At 42.1% G+C, this 19535-nt stretch overlaps 3 protein-coding genes across 4 annotated transcripts; 2 read left to right on the plus strand and 1 right to left on the minus strand.

The window, feature by feature from the left end:
- Positions 1-273: 273 nt before the first annotated feature.
- yod1 (YOD1 deubiquitinase) lies at positions 274-5144 on the plus strand. The gene is made up of 3 exons (XM_047582657.1): positions 274-394; positions 2043-2255; positions 2554-5144. The coding sequence occupies exons 2-3, from the start codon at positions 2048-2050 to the stop codon at positions 3249-3251; spliced, it is 906 nt and encodes a 301-aa protein (XP_047438613.1). The 5' UTR covers positions 274-394; positions 2043-2047; the 3' UTR covers positions 3252-5144.
- kif17 (kinesin family member 17) lies at positions 405-18782 on the minus strand. 2 transcript variants are annotated; one of them, XM_047582648.1, is made up of 15 exons: positions 18030-18782; positions 17669-17815; positions 17354-17455; positions 16893-17082; positions 16064-16516; positions 15847-15941; positions 15580-15745; positions 15394-15503; positions 15152-15273; positions 14788-15016; positions 14141-14399; positions 13968-14029; positions 13754-13877; positions 13318-13455; positions 405-758 (listed from the first exon to the last, which is right to left on the minus strand). In XM_047582648.1, the coding sequence occupies exons 1-15, from the start codon at positions 18258-18260 to the stop codon at positions 685-687; spliced, it is 2502 nt and encodes an 833-aa protein (XP_047438604.1). In that variant the 5' UTR covers positions 18261-18782; the 3' UTR covers positions 405-684. The 2 variants fall into 2 exon arrangements, 1 of the variants encoding a protein (XP_047438604.1); XR_007112594.1 differs by lacking the exons at positions 405-758; positions 13318-13455 and having other exon boundaries at positions 13783-13877; positions 13968-14063.
- Positions 6487-11963, plus strand: zgc:158258 (uncharacterized protein LOC791186 homolog). Its single transcript, XM_047582656.1, has 4 exons — positions 6487-6589; positions 9448-9598; positions 9805-10000; positions 10082-11963. The coding sequence occupies exons 2-4, from the start codon at positions 9497-9499 to the stop codon at positions 11149-11151; spliced, it is 1368 nt and encodes a 455-aa protein (XP_047438612.1). The 5' UTR covers positions 6487-6589; positions 9448-9496; the 3' UTR covers positions 11152-11963.
- Positions 18783-19535: the final 753 nt, after the last annotated feature.

Consider the following 19535-nt stretch of genomic DNA (forward strand, 5'->3'; position numbering starts at 1 on the left):
AAAACAATTTATAGAACATAGTTAGATTAGACTAACGATATTTAATTCTCAAGGGCAACATATCGAAAAAATACGTTAATCTCGTTTTGATTTTTCTTTTATGACCCTTTGGTTTAAAACTAAATTTTAAACAAGATTGTAAGATTTCAAACCTTAATCAGTCATGTAAATCTGTAATTAGTTTTGTTCAGTTATAAACTACATCTTTTATCGTTACAACATACAGATTATGTTTATTAGGTAAAATACGGTACAAACCCGTTGACAGAATGTACAAGCCGAGGTTTATTTTCAGAGCGTAATGACGTCAGAGAGACGAGTGCATAGGACGAGCGGTGGTGACGTCTCTTTACGTCGTCTCTCTACTGGATGGTTATTGTTTGATCAACGGCAGGTAAGGAAATTAAACAACTTAACTCGTTGTCGTAGCCCTTTTTGTGCCCCGTCGCATAACGAGCTGTCTGTTGACAACTAGCGTGTTTTATCGAAGGTTAAATGTGCGCGAAATGTTTTTAGAAATGAGCAGTTAACGTCAAGTTAATGGGTTAGCCGGTTAGCATGCTAACGTTAGCAGATGATACATGACTACGGTTAGCTAACGTATATTTGTCTCAAGGAACAGTATTATTTCCGCAATAATTCTCTGTGACATGTGGTGTTATTTATATTAAAACTATTATAATGTCACTTGCCTTTGCACAATGCTGAATTTTCTTGTATCGGAGAGTTCCTTGTTGTTTTCTGTCTGTTCCTGTTAACTGCCAGAACAAAGAAACCAAAACAAAGAAATGTCGCTGTCAGCTGTTTCATCTTCTGCAATTCATCAGCATTTCAGTTGTCTCATGCCCATTCACATAGAGGCATTATGGTAAAAACAACTAGGTCAATGTATGGGATCTCGACAGATTGACAGTCGATGTGTAGCATTGCCTAGCACATATAGCCTCTCCAGGCTAATGGGGTTTTATGCCAAATATCCGCTAAGAAGTTACACCAATATCTAATAAAACGAAGCACTTTCGATTATCATAAATTGGTGTGTAAATTCCTTAACGATTAACGTGATCATGTTTCAGTTTGTGACCATTGTGAATGTGCATACATTCCTTTGGGTTCCACGGGGAACTGTTGGTATTTGAAAGCATGTCCACTGAGCATCCGTGGAAGAGGAGACATCTGCAGTATTTGCTCTGTTGGGTTAACAATTAACCATTGTGCCTTCCTTGCTGTTCCTTCCTGTTACGTTTAAATTGAAGACTTATTTACCACAGTTATTCCATTTGTGTGCCTCCTATGTACACGTAAATGTAAAGTGATCTGGAACAAAATTATGACCACCTGCCCAATATTGTGTGTGTCTCCTTTGTCCCTTGGTCCTGTGGGTTGAGGGGTTGAGGGTAGGAGCCTCTGTGGATCAAGCTTGTTCCAGTGCATCCCACAGATATTTGATGAGATTGGGATCTTTTGAATGTGGAGGGCAGGTCAACATCTTGCGCTGGTTTTAATTTTTTTTGAGTTGTTCCTAAATAATTTGTGTGGGGGTGTGGGTGCCTGGTCCAGTCGAGGTGGGTGGTACATGTCTTAGTAACATCCACACGAATACCAGGTCCAAAAGTTTCTGTGCAAAACATTGTATTGTCATGGGATAATAGACAATGATGTTTACTTCTCCTGTCAGTAGTTTTTTAATGGCTGATGGATTATGGGAGGCTGGTGCCTGGTCTGGTCTAGGTAGGTGGTACATGTCTAAAGCCACAAGTGTCGGTCTAATATAGTTGCTCCATGTTGTGTAAGCGTTGCTGGAGTCTTTACCTTTCCAGGTACATTGCACATTCACATACACATTGTCAGTGTAAGCACAACGGCAGCAGCAGAAACAAATGAACAAAATGTGACATACTCATGTCGCATTTTATAATACTTTATAGTAATTTATGAACTGATACAACCTCCTGGTAGCTGGTACTTTTCTGTGTTGTCTTGTATAAATATCCAAAGTCCAGGGCAGATTTGATATTGTATGTTTGTTTTATTTTTTTCAGGCAGGATGTTGCGGCTTCGCTGTAAGACCAAAAATGGGAGCCACATAATGCAGGGCTTGACTCATCAGTCGTGTGTGAAGGAGCTGAAGAACAAGGTGGAGGAGCTGACTGGTATCCCCTGTGACGTGCAGAAAATTATGGTCGGCTACCCACCTTCAAGCCTCGATCTTCGAAATGGAGACGCTCACCTCAAGGACTACCCCATCAAATCAGGTATATAGTCAGACATCCACAATTGTTATTATACATAACTAGTTTAATGAAAGACAAGTTATTGTGGATTTTGTTTAGCTTTCAAATGAAGTTCAGCAGCGTGGTTAGAAATATCAAAACATAAAATGCCTCAGTAAACCTTTTTGTACCTGAGTGAATGTTTAACCCATCCTATGAGCAAAAGATGAGTTAAGAGTTTCATAGCTATAAACCTGGTAATATTTCTCCTCTTCCCTTCCCAAACTAAAGTCTTACCAGGATGAACAGTGTTATGTCATTAATGTGTCATCCTCTGCAGGAGACACGCTCATTGTTGAGGAGGAAAAAAACAAGCCAAAGCCTCAGGATCATCCCATCGTGACTAAAGCGCCGCGCCTGGAAGCCTCACCCGTGCTGGCACGCCGAGTCGTCCCGGCCGACAACTCCTGCCTGTTCACCAGTGTTTATTACGTGGTGGAGGGTGGTGTGTACGACCCAGCGTGCGCCCCCGAGATGCGAGGCCTCATCGCCCAGATCGTTTCGAGTGACCCCGCGGCTTACTCTGAGGCAGTGCTGGGCAAAACCAACGAGGAGTACTGCGCCTGGATACGACGGGACGACACCTGGGGAGGAGCCATCGAGGTGTCCATCCTGTCCAAGTTTTACCAGTGTGAGATCTGCGTGGTGGACACTCAGACAGTCCGGGTAGATAGATTTGGGGAGGACGCCGGATACCACAAACGCGTGTTGCTCATCTACGACGGCATCCACTATGACCCGCTGCAGAAAGAGATCCCCGGCTCCGGCGCCCCTCCCCAGACTATCTTCTCCACCACAGACGACGTGATCCTGGCCCAGGCCCTCGAGCTAGCGGACGAGGCTCGACGCAAGCGGCAGTTCACGGACGTTAACCGCTTCGCCTTGCGCTGCATGGTGTGCCAGATGGGCTTGGTGGGACAAAAGGAAGCCCGCGAGCACGCCAAGGAGACGGGCCACACCAATTTTGGCGAAGTGTAAAAGTTGTCTTTTTTTTGTCCCTCTCACAAATACAACCACCACCAACCCTGTGCCCCACGTCCGGCAAACTTTGTTGGTCCGTCTGCTTGTGTGATCCTCTACCTCACATTATCCAATGACATCTTCAGAGAGTCTGCAGACACTGTGTTCAGCCTCTAACCTGGTCAGTATTACTTTTAAACTGCTGTCAGTTCTTAAATTCAGAAACGCTACTGCAGTGCTCTGATGTCATTAAAAACGTTGCGTTAGTCTGTTAAGGATGGGTACAAATCTGTTCAACTGGGTCAAGGAAAAATATGCAAACAATTCTTGGGATTAGTTTTGATGTGTTGAGATGACTGGGCTGGGTTTTATAGGATAAATCATATGGTGGCCGATGTGTTGCCACATCTTACCCGTGATCGACTAAACATACGATAAAACCCCGTGTGCGGCTCCAGAACGACCACTAAGAATTATTTGCACTGTGACGTGATCCCATTCACTGTTGTCTTAAACGCAGCACACAAAGTCTGACTGTTATTCATCGTGTTGGTTTTGTAGCATGGTTTTTGTTCATTATTATTTCCCTTGTGGAGAGATGTTAGAAATTCTCTTTGTACTGGGATCACTTGATTTACTGTAGACGTGTGAATTGACCAGTGCTCGTGGCCTGTGGTGAGGCTAAGCTGGATTTATCTACATCCACGTGTGCCATCTGTGACATCCCTCTGAATTTATTGAGCAGTGGCCAATGAGACTGAGGTTATGCATCTTAAATACAGTGTCCTATAGCAAATCATGGGCCAGAATTAGGCCAATTACATAAGTGGACTGTTCTTCTTTGCATTTTGTTTTGGTGTTCTGTTGCAACTTCATTTCAGAGATGGGCTTGTTTTAAATTTAGAAAAAAAAAAACTTTTTACATTTTTGCGGAGCTCATCGTTTGTCCTCACGGGTACGACAGATTTTTCAGGAGCGCCAGTTTTTAATTGTAGTGTGCGAGATTCAAATGTGCTGTAAGAACATGCTGTACGTCTTTCATGATACATTTAATTTAAACTGCTGCATATTTTTTTAAAACACGATGAGGTGTCTGCGCGTAACAATTCAAGGCTGGGAGGCGTGGTGCGTCCACTCGAAATCTGAAATGAGTGTACGCGATCTACTGTGCTCACTTGATCTATTTACTGTTCAGGGTCTTTCGCTAATCCACGTCGCACACATTTACCTTTTCATATTCGTGGATATATTTCTGAGTCTGAATTGTGTACATTTTGGTTTGATATACTCTGTTCCACTGTATGTTTTGCACAACTGGAGCATGTTCTCACATTTCAAGCTAAAGTCAGACGTCATCTTTATGCTGATGCACACACTACCTACAAGGATGAAGCGCGCACTTATTCTCGTTAAATATCAGGTCAGAAATGTTTAATCGGAGGAGGCCACGATGACAACACCTGTGGTCTTGTAGTGTTTTTTTTTTCTTTCTTGAAGCCTGTTCCTTTGTGGCCTCACATCACGTTAACACAACAGTATTTCAGTTTCACAGGTGTTACAGGTTGTTGCCAAAAAAAACAGTTTGACAATGGAAGACTTGGCTTAGACTCAGACGGTGGTGGGAATAAATAAAAGTCAAAAATATATCTAACATGTGAATTATGATCCTAACCCTGCCCTCCCCCCACGTGTTACTTTAGCTAGTTTATTTGATTTTTTAACTGTGGTTAATTATGGATTAATCCGCTTGCATAAAAGGTGAAAACTATCAAATGGCTTTGTTGTATTTTGTATTTACAGAGATTCCATGACTAACAATAACGATGAATGTTGCACACAAAGCACTACAGAATAACTGGATTTACTTGATTTTTTTCAGTGTTGTCTCACAATTAAAAGTTACAGCCAACAGTTTTTGTGTACGTGTCATTTTATATAAACCAGACAAACCTCAGAGAGGACAATGCTTCACTGCTGTCTTCTTCTGAAAGTTTGTTTTAAGAGTTTTGTCCGTTTGAGGTGAAAGAAAGAAAAAAGCATTAATGTGCATCTGAAGTCGTTTTGAACATTTATCTATTTATAATTGTTGTGGTACTGACTGTTTCCTCGCCACCCAACTCTTATCGGAAATTAACCCCTGTTAGAAGAAACAGCTCTGATCCTGTGCCATCATTGAGGGATTAAGCTATCGGCACGTTATTTTAAGGAACATCTTAATAGGATTTAAGATTTGTTCACTCGCTGAACAACTGCATACACGCCATGAAAAACATACATCGTTTGTCCACATTTTCATCTTATTGAACATTTTTAACGTCTTAAGTTTAAATGCTGAAAATCTGTGGCTGCCTCCCGTGCAGGCGTGTCAGTTTCAGGTTTCTGTACAGGCTTAGTGGGACACTAACTGGTCAATCCAGTCCTTTTCCTCCAGTGACTAATAGCCGACGCGACAAACTCTGTGCAGTATGGCAAAAAAAATTGAACAAGAAGCGTGCATGCATGTGCCAACACACCCATTAAACGGACTTATGTGTGGCTAACACACTGCTCAAGAAGATAAAATTCCAGTTTGCACTTTATCAATTACAACGATTTGCTTTAGCTTTATTCTAATCAATGTATTTATTTATTTCCGTTATACAAAATAAAAATTACACGAAGAACTTACTGTCTTTTTTCTCTAATGCATTTTTCTCCATACTTAAACCCTGTGTCACACAGCTAAGTTAGTTCCTCACACTGCTATTTAACTACCAGTGTAAGGCAGTGACAGGACTAAAAGATAATTAGCCCCAACGAAACCTTTAGATTCACTCCCATGATTTACGACCGGGCTTTCATAGCTACCGCTATCTCAAGCTGAATCAACACATTTTGACCTTTTTATGAAGCTGTGCAAGAAGGTGGACATTGCAGCGCCCTGTTTTATATTTCACTTACATTTCTCACCATTTAATCAAAAAGCCTGGCACACGGCTATGTCACCGGTGAAAATAATTTAAATAAGACGAGGTGCATCTACTCTAGAATATCACTTGTGTTTTTAGCCAGCATCTGTAGCCTACTCAATTATAGACAGGTTCACCTGTGTTGAAAGATGGAATAATTGATATGGAATAATTACTCACTGCCAAGTATTTAAAATGAGTGTTTTAGTCTATGGAGGGTCTGACACAGGTTACAGTCCCTTCAGTGACTCCTTGTCGTCAAGGAGAATGCTGCGCTCTGATTGGCTGAAAGCTTAGCGCACAAAGTCCTTCACTCAGGTGTCTTAGAGCCACATAACCCCCTTCTCCCTCCTCAGTTGCGCACGGAGCAGATGATGAGAGGGTGACACCGCACGGAGCTTCGTACAGGTGTGTGGAACGCTAATGCTATTTACTACAACTATACTATTTTAATGTCATATCAGTACCGTTTAAACTCTAGAACTATTAGCAAGTACGTTTTAATTTAAGATGAAATACAGTAATCGTGGAGCCTAAATTATATTATGTTGGTGTGCTAATTAAAATTTACTGCACATATATATTAAATATTTTAAATAATTGATAAAGTAGTTGTGTTTAGTGTCATTATAGCATATAGTTATTGTAATTTATGTCGATTTTAGTTGGCATGGTTACAACGGTTAGTCAGTGCATTGCTTTTATTTGCCAGTTTATCACTTGGTTAAAAAGAAAAACTAAAACTTTCGTGTGCATATCAGCTTTTGCAGAGACCCTCTTTGTATCTAGTTTCGCGTATGACACAGCGTTTGGGCCAGAAAATCCTTATCACAAAAAAATCCCCGATGAATAAGAAGAGTTCAAGGTTTAAAAGTGGGCATGAGAAAACGAACAGTGATGAGCTCACATGTTGCATAATCTCCCTTTAATGGGTGCATTAAAGATAATAAAAACGTTGGCCAGCTGCTTTTTTTATGGCCATAATGAAAACAAAACGGCATCTGTGCCATGGGAACATAGATCAATGTTCCCAAGAAAATGATTTTATTGCTACGACATCTGAAAGTTTCTGATAGCTAAGGTCATCCTTGTTTTTTGCTACTGTCTTAGCCTGTGGATCTGTCTATATATCTCTATATATTTTTTTTTTACTGGAAACAGTCAGCAGGAGTTAGAGACTAACGTGAGCTTTGATAGTTTGAGGTTTTGTCATGGTACGGAAAAACCCAAGTAACCCACAGATTAGAATGAACTAAAAAGGGCAGACAAAGGTAATCGTCAAAAAAATCTATTTCTAAGTACAAAGAGCTTGATCAATTTTCTTTTCACCAAAGACACGGCAGCTGCTCCATGTTTACATGTCAGCACAGATTGTGTCAGGTCAAATCGCAGTGAACGTCACAGAGTTTGCACTATTCAGACTCATATCCTGACCTGCATGTGGCAGGGCACAAGGGGACAATTACCCGTCAACGTGGGGCTTTAACCCTTCACAGGGGTGGGATGACACGGCAGAGCATGAATAGTAAACAGTGGTGCTTTTGTGCGTCCATCAGCCTGTCTGCGTCTCTTCCTTCTCAGGTGTTGAAACTTATCCAAAAGTGAACTTCTGTCCGTCCAGATCAGACAGAGGTTCCTTTATACTAAAATTCTAGCTCTCTTTCTTAAATTCCAGTAGAAGTGAAATGCATTTGCTCTCTAGGGGGGATACTTGTTCACCTATAGTGTTTATATTGTCCTTATATTTAAAGCCAGTTACCTACTTTTGTGTGGTAAAACATGCAACAAACATCCAATAATATTCCTAATGCTGTTACAGTGAGACGGCCTGCTCGAACTAGATATGGCTTTGAGGAGATCATTGGTGCGGCCCTCTACTCCCTCTGAAACTGATCCAGTAAAGGAAGATTAGGAGTGGCATGTGTGCTGTAATCCAAGTCACATGCAGTAAGAGGACTAGTTAGATATCTGTCAGACATTATGAAGTGCCATTCAGTGGGTATACAGACATGCGCATGTGAGACACACTGCGGGGTTGCATAGGACGATACTTGTGGATGAGATGATCGGTACTCAGATTTGTGTATAAATCTAGAAAATAGACTAGATCCTACTAAATGTATGCATCTTTAGAGGGTACACGTCGACATAGTATTCGATATTTGCATCAGTTTTTTAGGGATTTTGTACATTTAGCAGGTTTAATGTTTTTTTTTGTTTGTTTTTTTTTAACACATTTTCTGAGCATTAATCTTTTTTCTAGCATGAGGCCTGGAAGAACACTTCAAACAAATGTTATTTTGTCTTGCATTAAGGTGATTGTAACTGATACCCAAAAGTTAGGTGCATTTTTCTGCAAAGGGTTTCTAAAAGTGAACAAGAAAACTTATTTTTTATTTGGGACCTGATTGTACCAAGGCTTTAGAAGCTCTTCATCTATGGTCATTGAGTTATTATTTAAGAACCTTATTTCACGACTTTTTATATTCTACTTGACACATAGAGTTCACTGGTTATGCTAATGGTGGCATTGAGAACATGTTGCTCTTTAAATGCACAATGAGGTATAAGGTGCACAAATGTGGCCTCTTCTGCAGGTTATGCTTGGATATTATGAGAAAACAGCTTGTTATGTGGATTTTAAGTTTCAATCATATATTACATAATATTCAGGCCAATAGCATCAATATAACTCCGATGCAGTTCTGGGTCATATTTGCTCAAATTTTTTACAATGTTTATATTTATTTAGTAAGGGCACGTTATCACCTGCAGATGTTCAGACTCCTTGATGCTGGTTTTTATTTATTCCTCAATATCTGTGTACATTAGTTTGAGTCAAATCAGATCAGATCAGTGTCCCCACTTAGTACTGTCATTTATTTGTTTAGGGTCTGAATTTCTTTGTAGTTTAATTTCAACAGTTTCTCAGACTTCATGCTGGGCCATGTAGAATTTTAATAAGCTGTTGAGGAGACTTTTGGTTGTATTTGACGCTGGAGTTTGAGGTTGTATTTGAGGTCTCAAATGTACTCCTAAATTTTTCCCACCATTTCAACTGCAAATATAGACATAAGCCATAAGCAAACATCCTGTAACCACCAACAATGATTAGAAACTGATGCATTGTGTTCCTTTGGAAAATGGTCCACAAGGCCATAACCGAGTTAGCAGACTCCCACTTTGTATGAATTTTCACTGTACTCTGCCAAGAGGGGCATCATAAATTGTAATTCAACTCTCCCTTTTTTCTTTCTCTCCCACAGAGTGAAACAACAGTCTGAGCCACTAACCTTGGATAAGTGGGACGCCAAGATGCCCGAAAGTGATACCTGGGCGGGGACTGGATTGGATACAACAAACGGCATGGACTGTGCTGGCAGCTGTGACAGTGTTGCCAGTGCCAATTCTGGTTGTGTAAGTAACTGAGCTTATCTCCTTGAATCTAAGAATCTGCATAGTTGTATGAAAAATTCAGTATCAAAAACCAGTTGAATGCGTAATAGAGCTGGAACATGAAAGCTAAAGGAAGCACCTGATATTGTTTTATGTCACTTGTGTTGTCCTTTGCGGGTGTCACTTTGGGGATATCTGGTTGTTCACTTGTTCTTCATTCATTTCAGAGTGATGATAGTCTGGATCACTTGTCTCCTGAGGAGAAGGCCTGCATCTTGTTTTTGGAGAAGACTATTGAGTCTTTGGATACCGAAGATGACAGTGGACTGTCCAATGACGAATCTGACCAAATGCCCACTTCTGGCAGTCTTCCTACCACACTGACAGACGTGTCAGCCTCCGCCAGCAAAAGCAAGCCCAAGAGTGAGTCAATTTCTAGGCACAGATTAGTCAGTGAAATATAGAGTGTTGTTTTTCTCATGTGTGTCCTTGTTTATCTTTCAGGTTCACAGAAATCTTTCAAGAAACCCAACAAGGAAAACGTTGATGCCAAACTCACGCAGAGCTCCCTGGTTCCTACACCTCTCGTTGTGGCAAATGGTTCTCAGAGTTCTGTACCCACTCCTGTGGACAAGAACCTCAACTCTAAGCCTCAGGTCACATCTAAGAACAAACATTCCCACAAACACAATAAGAAAGCTGCTCCTCAAACCGTACCGTTAGAGGTTAATGTCATGATAGCACCTTCCACAAAGCCCAGGGACAATTCAGCCAGAACGGCTGAGGATCCTTTACCTAGAGGACCTCTGTCCTATGAAGCACTCGTTCATTTGCGAAAGAATGCCTCCACAAAAAAGACCCCTTTATGTCCCACGGTCGATCACACCATCGACTCCAAGCACCCTACCGCACTAATGGAAGACCCAAACTCTAAAACAGGCCCTCAAGCTATGGCCCCAAAACCCTCAAAAAAGTTTCCTGCCAACATATCTGTAACAACACAAAAAGAAGTCTCTGTAACCTCAGACTCTTCACACAACGTCAACCACGCAAGCAATCCCAAGGTGGTGAGACAGGAAGCTTTGCAGAAGCTCGGCCTCCCGACAGACGAAGAGTCAGAAAATGATACAGTGGCTCAACTGCCTCCCTCGAAGTCTCACTCCTCTTTGGACCCAAAAGCTAACAGAAGTACAAAAGGGAATACATCAAGAAGTCCTTCGTTCTGTTGCCCTCAAGTGTCCTCAGAGCCCAAGATCAGATCTCTGCAGAGCAGTGCCAGTTTCCATCACTCCTCCAGATGTGACCAGCAGGCTGCCTCAGCATCACATCCTGCACATTCCAACGGGTTAAAGCCAGCTGCTGCTGCGGCGCGCTCTGCTGCCCCCAAAAAGCACAAAAACAGCGGAAACAGCCCTCAACGCACCCCATCAGCCAAGCCGGCGAAAACCGCCATCATAGCCCAGCCTGCAAACCCCAAATCCAACAGCTCGGTCGGGTATACTATGATGGTGGTGCCTGGGATGGGATCCGATCGAAAAGAGGCTCTCAAAAAGCTTGGACTGCTCAAACACTGAAGCCGATAAAAAGCAGAAGTCCACCTGCGTAAATGCAGTGCTTGGAGAGAGTTTAAGAGTACTATCGGCTTAAAGAGAGTTAGAGCATTAAGTGGGAATTTGGCACTTGGCACTTTTGGCAAACCAGGGCAGCAGAAGAGGATAAGAAGAAGAATGATTTAGAGGTCCGTTTACCAGCACTTATAGTGTAGACCATATACGCTCCATCACTTGATGCTAGCTTTTAATACAAAGCTATTTTTCTGGGACAGATTCCTAAAGTAACTGAAAAAAACACCTTATACATTTCAAACTGTTGAGGATGTACCTATATGATGATATATATGGCAATCCAATCACAACCGCTAATCGTGTTTGCTATAATGAATTTCAGCTAGTATTGACCTGATAAAAGATGATGACAGTAAATAAGTGTGTGCGCAAATCAGCCGTATTTGTACGTTAACTGATTTTTTCCATGAGTCACTGATGTGCCTATAAGTGAATTGTTGGTTCAAAGATCAATTCATGCAAACAAAAGTTTGAAAGTGTTTTTGAGGTGATTGTTTTTTTTTGTGTTTTATGAACAGCAGTTGCTCTCTGCCACGTGATTATTAATATCTTGTATCATTTGCTTATTTGTTCCTTTCTACTGTAATTTTTTTTTACTGTATGCATGGGTTTCAGGGTCTTAGAAATGTGTCCATGTAACTGCCTTCATTGTCTAAAAACGGGATATTTTTTGTCCACAATGAAAAATAATTATTTGTAACCTGCTTCGATTAATGTCACTGAAATGAAAATCAAAAATAAAAGATAATTATGAAGCCAAATTTCTGGAATTGTGTGCTTTCGATGCTATATGCGGAATGTTTGATTCAGTTAACGTGAGCAAAACCACAGACCCTTTGGCTCAAACTTTCCTCCCCATGAACCTGCACAGTGTGCTTCATTCAGCTCTCCTGTTACAGAATGACTGTCAGTCTCACTACTCCTCTTACTGGCCTCTCAGGCGATGACAGTGCCTGCTCAGCTGTTCTTCCATTATCCGATTATCTTGAGCCGTGCTTTCATGAGACCAGTGCTTTACTTTCTATTTTTTTGTATATTTCCCTCTCGTGTAACGCTTCTAATCTCTTCCACTGCCTGATTTTTATTGGTCTAGTGTTCCTTATGTAACAAGTCTCGGCGCCACTGGATTAGTGTGCTGTTAATTATTGCAGGACACTATAAGCAGAGTCCTTCTGTAGTGTTATCTCTGACGAGCGTCTGCGTCTAGTGTGCCTTTGCATGGGCAAATAAATGGCGTCATATTCCGAAACTGACACGGTAATATCAAACAATGGGAGAAGAAATCAGGCCATGGCCAAAGTGAAACATATGATACTCACACAGCAAAGTGGCCTGTAGAAAGGACTGAGATGTTCAGTAAAGAAACAAATACAAATACTGCAGTTATTATCTAGTTTTTAGTAGCACTGATATCAAACTAGATTTTAAGTATGTAATTCTTAAAACTGATACTGGTTATCTTTTTTCTAATGCATTTGAATGAGGTGTTGACCCCTGAGGTCATATGTAACATGAGATAACTACCTGCTACCTGTCAACACTGGTGCCTTAACAACAGCCTTCCCGACCCATTTGTTGTGACACCACAAACTGATGGGTTGTCTGAGATCTTATTTCTTACTACCGTTCAGACTAAAATAGTCTGTAGTTCAGAATACCATTAAGACTAACTGCGTCTTAAAGTTAAATGAAATCCGTAATAAAGCAGATGATTTAATTTATTTTTACCCATTCAGCAGCAGTGTGCGATTTAAAATCTTGGTTACAGAACACTACCCAACAATAAAATACAGTAAGACGAGTATTATACAATCTGGACATAATCTGGTAATACAGCACAAATAAAACTTTATGCACAGTGACGAAATAAAAGGATAATTTCATTTTAGGTAGAATGTAGTTAAAAATTAACAATGTGAGTGGAAACACATGACGGGTATCCAAAACAAAAATTGACTCCTGTATACATTTGGGGTTTGCTGTAGCTACCGAAGATTGAGCGTTTGATGATTTACTACACGCTCCAAGTGATCGCTCGGTGTGATGAGAATCCGCGCTGCTTTCAAATCCCCTCATTGTAAATGTGAGGTTTGCTTTTTTTGCGCTTCACCTTACCATTGGAGAGCGGGACACCCAGCGACTCCAGGCGGAAAGGACGAGGCATGACGGAGTCTGAGCTGGCGGGCGGGTTCACGTTGGAGCCGCTCACGGAGAGGTGGGCTGGCACGTTGACCAGGGGAGGAGAGTGGATGGCTGCAGGAGGAGAAGAAACCAGTCAGACTTCCTGCTGCAAAAAGTCATGTCAGTTGTAGCTTATCCTGACAAATTAAAATACGTTTTTGGATAACTTGTTAAATCTCCAAACATGCACTGCTTATTTACTATTAATTGTTCTCTCCTGACAGAACAGACAAACCTAAACTAAAAAAAAACAACAAAATAATGTCAACCTGCAAACTACCTACACTGAGAATAAAGAGACGGTCGGCAATGGAGCTAATTAACAAAACTGTTCATTTGTGGTTCTTATTATAGGCCTTCAGTGCCTTACTGTGTCCCTTGATAGTGTCCCCTCCCAGCAGCTGGGTGGCTCTCTTTGACTTGAAGTAGCTGCTGGCAATGCTCTCACTGTCACTTCGGTTCAGCATTTCCTTGTACCGGTCCTCTTCCTCCTGCTACAATGCACAGAGGTAAGCACCAGCCAGTGTTTGACTGTGTGTATTCCAAGTAAAGGACTGTGCACAGACACACATAAAAAAACGCACCATAAGTGAATCTCCAGTATCAGGACCTGAGCCTCTGTAACCTGAAGGTTTTGGAGCCACTGCTACAAGAAAGAAAGAATATTCCGGGTAATTAATCTGAAAAAACATGCATAGGACTTGAGTCATTAAGTCATTTTCTGTATGTCCCCATGAAGTATATGCGCACGTCCCACCTGAGGGCAAAGTTGTTTTCTGAACCGTCACGTCCGGCAGCCTCCAGGTGGCGCTGTCCTCGTCCCAGACAGCCTCTTTCTTCAAGCGGTCCAGGTTGCTGTAGTTGCAGTCGCGGCGCACCAGGGGCACCATACGCTCCAGGAGGCTGTGCAGCAGCTGGCCTTCCCTCTCCAGCCGGCGGATGGTCGCCAGGTAGTCATTCCTCTCCACCTCAAACTCTGCCTGGAGGTCACGGATCTCCAGTTTGGCTGCTTTCAGCTGTCGATGCAAATGTGGTTATGTTGTCGATACTGACAGAGCGTCACAATGTCGAACCAAAATAAAGGTTACCTCTTTATTTAAGTATTGTTGTTGTTTTGTTTGTTTGTTTGTTTTAATTGAAAATGCATTATACTGAGACTTGTGTTGCATTAACCGTTGAACGCACAAAATCCTACATTACATAATCGAAAAAAAAAACAGGAGCAGCCTAATAGTTGGAGCATATGTGTAATATTCCATGAGTTTTGGGGTTTGGACTAATAATAAAATAAATTACAGAGAAACAAAATAGAAATTAGTCTCATAAGATCACCAACACGATATTTTCAGATAACTATTTTTAGTTAAGACAGAAACCATTATATCTACTGTCACTGTCCCTCACCTTGCCCTGGACTTTGACCAGCATCTGGTTTTTGGCATGGACTTCTTCCTGGATGGAGTTGTAGACATTCAGCAGCACACTTTCACTCTCTTCGCTGTTCTCGGACAGGGCGTGGATAAGCTGAACTTTCCTCTGGTCAGCGAGGTTCTTCCTCTGTCGGTGTCTCTGCTGCAGCTCTTTGTTCCGGGCCTGTTCGCCTCCAACCAACACCTGCTCCAGCTGCTGTAGTCTAGAAGAGACAGGTGGATTATTATTTTATCTATTATCACTATATGAGCTGTACACTGATCATGTTTTTCATCTGTAATCAGTGATGTAATTATGAAAGATGTATTTTTATGCATTGTCATAAAAGCACACAAACCTTTCCAGCACATGTTTTTGGTCCAGAGGCTCTGCTTGAGAGACATCACTTGACTCTGTGAACCCATTTCCATCCAGAGCTTTTTTGACAGCAGCTGCTGGTGCTGCACAAGGTAAATCAGGCTGGCTCACCAGCATGAAGGAACAACATCTAGTTAGCTGGACCCACAGCTGTGCTTTTTAAGCATCATTTCAGTAATATGACATGTTAGATGTTACAGTGGCCATGGTGGTGGACGGTACCTCAGTCAAGTGTGTTTCTGCAGTTGTACTGTGGCACATGGGATCGGTGTTGTTGCAGAGCTCCTCCTCAGCAACCTGCATCACGCAACCGGAGTTCACTGATGTCAAACCTTGTCAAAGTTCAGTTTTGATTAGAGTGGGTTTTTCCTGCAGGGTTCCTTATTGAGGCGGAGGAGTTTCTGTTACCATTCTTAGGGACACAGCTCCCTCTGCTGGCTCGGGCCTTCTCCAGATCAGTCAGCTTTGATTCATAGGAGGAGCGCAGAGCGGCAATGTCCTCCTGCAGCTTTGCCTTGGATTCTTGCTCAGCATTGTAGTCAGCCTGCAACTTTGCCAGCCTCTCTTCGTAGTCCTGCGGAGAGAGCAGAATACAGGCCGTGAATCAGCCGGTTCTTCTACAAAGCGTGCATGGATGTGGAGTGATATATTGGTGTGGGAACGCTCTGGGTTTACCTCTTTAATCCCTTCCTTCTTTGCTTCGGTGTTGCTCGGTTGTGGCCTTGAAGGAACAGCATGGGACACCTCAGCAGACCGACCAGACAGCAGAGCTGTGAGATAAAACAAAACAGTTTCATTTTTTTGACATTTTCTCTATCTGGATATAAATAGCAAAATCTAAACATGTTGTTTCTCTGATATCTAAAGGCTGGTCACAAATGTTATGACGCACATGAAAGGTCAGCGGCCCCCAGTTGGCCTGAGATGAGAGCCCGCAACTTCTTGATCTCCTCCTGATACTCTCGCAGCAGAGCGTCCTTGGGGTCCTCATTGATACGAGGTCTGTTCTGGATGCTCTTGGCTCTGTTTGCGTACCGCAGAGTGCTCAGGCTTTCCTCGTAGTTGTTGTCTGCGGGCGAGAGGCAGGCGATCATCAAGGTGCGCGTGTTTCCTCCCAAAGAGTCCTGCAGCAGCCTGGTCAGCTTGGAGTCCCTATAGGGGATGTATTTGGACCGCCCGTCCACCAGGGCCGAGATGACGTTGCCCAGAGCTGAGAGGGAGAGGTTGATCTTTGTGGCCTCCCGGAGTCGCTCGCCAGTAGCACCCGTTTTAGACTGACGCTCGCTTCCTGCCAGGTCCACGAGGTTGAGTTTTCCAGCGCGCAAATGGTCCTGCCCAGCTCCATCTTAGAATCAGATAAGACAATGGAAATGCAGAGAGAAAAATACACTCTTAAATATTACAAAAAAAAAAAGACTTTCTTGCATCAAAGTAATTTTTATTATTCTTTAAGTATTTTTCTCAACCAAACTTGTCACCAACATTCAACTCATCATCCTTTCTAGCGAGTAGCTAATAACGCTGAATGGGCTACCTCACATTTTGTATTGACATCATTTACTTTGAGCATTATTTGACAATATGTGACATGTTAATGCCTTTTTTTTTACTTTAATGATGTTGCTGACATAATGAGAGGAAATAGGTTGTAACAAGCAGAGGTTTATGTGTGCAAATTAGTCCTTGTGTTTGAAGTATTGTATACCTGTATGTTTGCTCACCGGTGTTGCAGATCTCCAGGTGAATAGTGAAGATGGAGTGGGAGCGGGAGGAGTCCTTGTTCATCAGTGTGTAGCCCACTGCGCGGTTCCTCCAGCCTTGCTCTATGATTCTCTCGCACTCCCCCACACTGTGCACGGTGTGCATGGAGAGGTCCCGCACATACACGCCACGCTCTGGGTGCTCTTTCAACTAGGCATTCATCAAGCACAGAAAAAGCACAATCAACACACGTCACCCCGTTCAAATACCTTGACCTTTAAGGAATCATGTAGCAACTAGATTTAAATACACCATGGCAACGTCTACAGTATTGTGCACAAAACGTCAGCACTGCGCAATCAGGGAACAGTTAAAGAAACAGGTTTTATAATTATTTTTGTTACCTAAGAACAATGATCCCTTTGGCTTCAACTGTTACACAGTATGGGCTCGTTTGTTTATTGAAACAACATAGACTCACCTCTAATCTCTGTTTGGTGTCACTTCCCAAAAGGTCTCTGATTTCTTCATTGTAAATCTCCAAGTAAGAGGCCCTCACCAGGAACTTTGTATTTTCTGCACACTATCTTGCACAAAGGCAAAAAACACACAATTATTCTCCGTGATCCAACAAAGTTCAGACAAGCCTGGACGAAAGCTATAACATCACACCGCGCATACCTGCACAGGGCTCCTGCAGAAAAGGTTATTTCTACAAACTGTAACGGGGAAAACTCTTGGGATTTCTGTTAAATGCTTATGAATTTTACAACATGAATGCGTTGGAGCTTCTTACCTGAATGCTCTCAAAGATGTGTTCAAAGGCCCGTGGGATGACGCCCTTCTGAGCCATGGGCTCGGACACCCCCTGCATGGTGAAAGACTTGCCACTTCCAGTTTGTCCATAGGCAAAAATCGTGCCATTGTATCCTTCAGTGACACCCTGAAAGTACAACTCATTTTGCATAAAGCTTCATTAAAGGATCTGTACCTCGCTGAACTTTGCAGACCTCATTATTTACTTAACAAACTGCTGTCAGTCACTGTCACTTACAGTCATTAGACATAGGATCCTGATGTTGGACTGGGGGTGTCCAGTGACATGCGTGCTACTTTTGTAAAGACTGGAAATAAAATCAAAGAATCCTGTTCCTTACCTCAACCAAAGGATAGGCGATCTCATTGTACATCTGCTCAGTTGTTTGATCGGTGTAGTAGGTCCCATCGAAGGTGAACTGTTTCGGTGGCTCGTCTGCTGCACCAGGTTTTTCTATGAAGCACTGGCAACGCTGCAGGTCCATGGTCAGCACCATCTTGGAGCTGAGAGCCTTCTCCCTGTCATTCAGGGGCCTGCACCTCACCACCACCTTCACCGCCTCCGACCCCATGTCTTCACATTCACTCCTCAGTTATTTTCTTGTGGAGCAGAGAAAAGCCCCTTTTTTTGAAATTATAATAATAATGATAATGAAAATATCCTTGTTCCGTTGTGTAGATACACGTCTCCAGAGCAGATCAGCACGCTCAGAAGCTAACCTGGATAATCAAATTACAACTTCTTGACAACTATCGGCTAACAGGAGTTAACTAACAGGTCGCATTTCGATTAAAGTCCACTGAGAAACGACAAGGAGCCGAGTGGAAGCGGGAACATTCCCAAACACGTTGCGGTCCGACCTCTTCAGGTTGCACTTCAGCTCCTCGGCCATTCCGCTCGGCGTTTTGAAGTTGCCTAGCAACCGTAAAAAACGTGGAGGAGGGAGAAACGGTACCGGAGCGACGGCCATTTTGGTGAGGTCGAACCAGACGAACTGTACAAGTTTAATGTCTTTAATTTAAGTAGTAACAAATTGTTAAAACCGTTTTAATATCTCACAAAAAAGAAGAAGAAAAAAAGAAAGAAAATCAATGTCCCCATTATGTTTGCAAAATGACCACCTACAGAGTCACTGCTTTTGTTTGTTTTTTTTTTCTTCCCACACAAATCAATCCCATGTCTAAAGATGTAGAAAATTGATTTGGTAACAGTTCTGACTATTGAATTATATGAGTAAAAAAACAAAAACAAAACAAAATGACAACACTCTACTTTTTCCCTTTTCCGTATTAGTCTAGCCACATGAAATCAATTTTTGACTTCTTTATTCAAACAACTAAGAATAATGATAGGATCTTTTCATTCTAATCTGCCACTTAATATTGCAAACAAACAAACAAACACAAAGCCCACCAATTTGCTGACAATGAAATCAGCCTAGTTTAATTGCAGTTTGCAGTCTTATAGTAAGTTTTTTTAGTGAAATATTTGAGTACATACACTACCTGGCCAACAAAAGGTGACCACCTGAATCTAATTAAGCAAATAGTTATGAGCCTCCTATTGGATAATTATGGCATGGTGATTATCTTCCCACTGGCACAAAGTTATTTAACCCCAACTGATGCAATGAGTCTCTTTTTTTTTTTTTAAACAACCATGTTGAAACACATGCCGTGGTCGTGGAAAATTCTGTTTGGGTCAAGTAATTGGTATGCATCACGCAGAGAAAACATCTAAGGAGACTGAACCTGAAACTACTAAAGCTGTCCAACTCATTATTAAAAACTAGGACACTGAGGAACCACAAACTTCGAGGGAGAAATGTGGCCCGAATCAGGGAGGC

This window comes from Mugil cephalus, chromosome 4 (genome assembly GCF_022458985.1).
Source record: "Mugil cephalus isolate CIBA_MC_2020 chromosome 4, CIBA_Mcephalus_1.1, whole genome shotgun sequence".
Classification (NCBI taxonomy): Eukaryota; Metazoa; Chordata; class Actinopteri; order Mugiliformes; family Mugilidae; genus Mugil; species Mugil cephalus.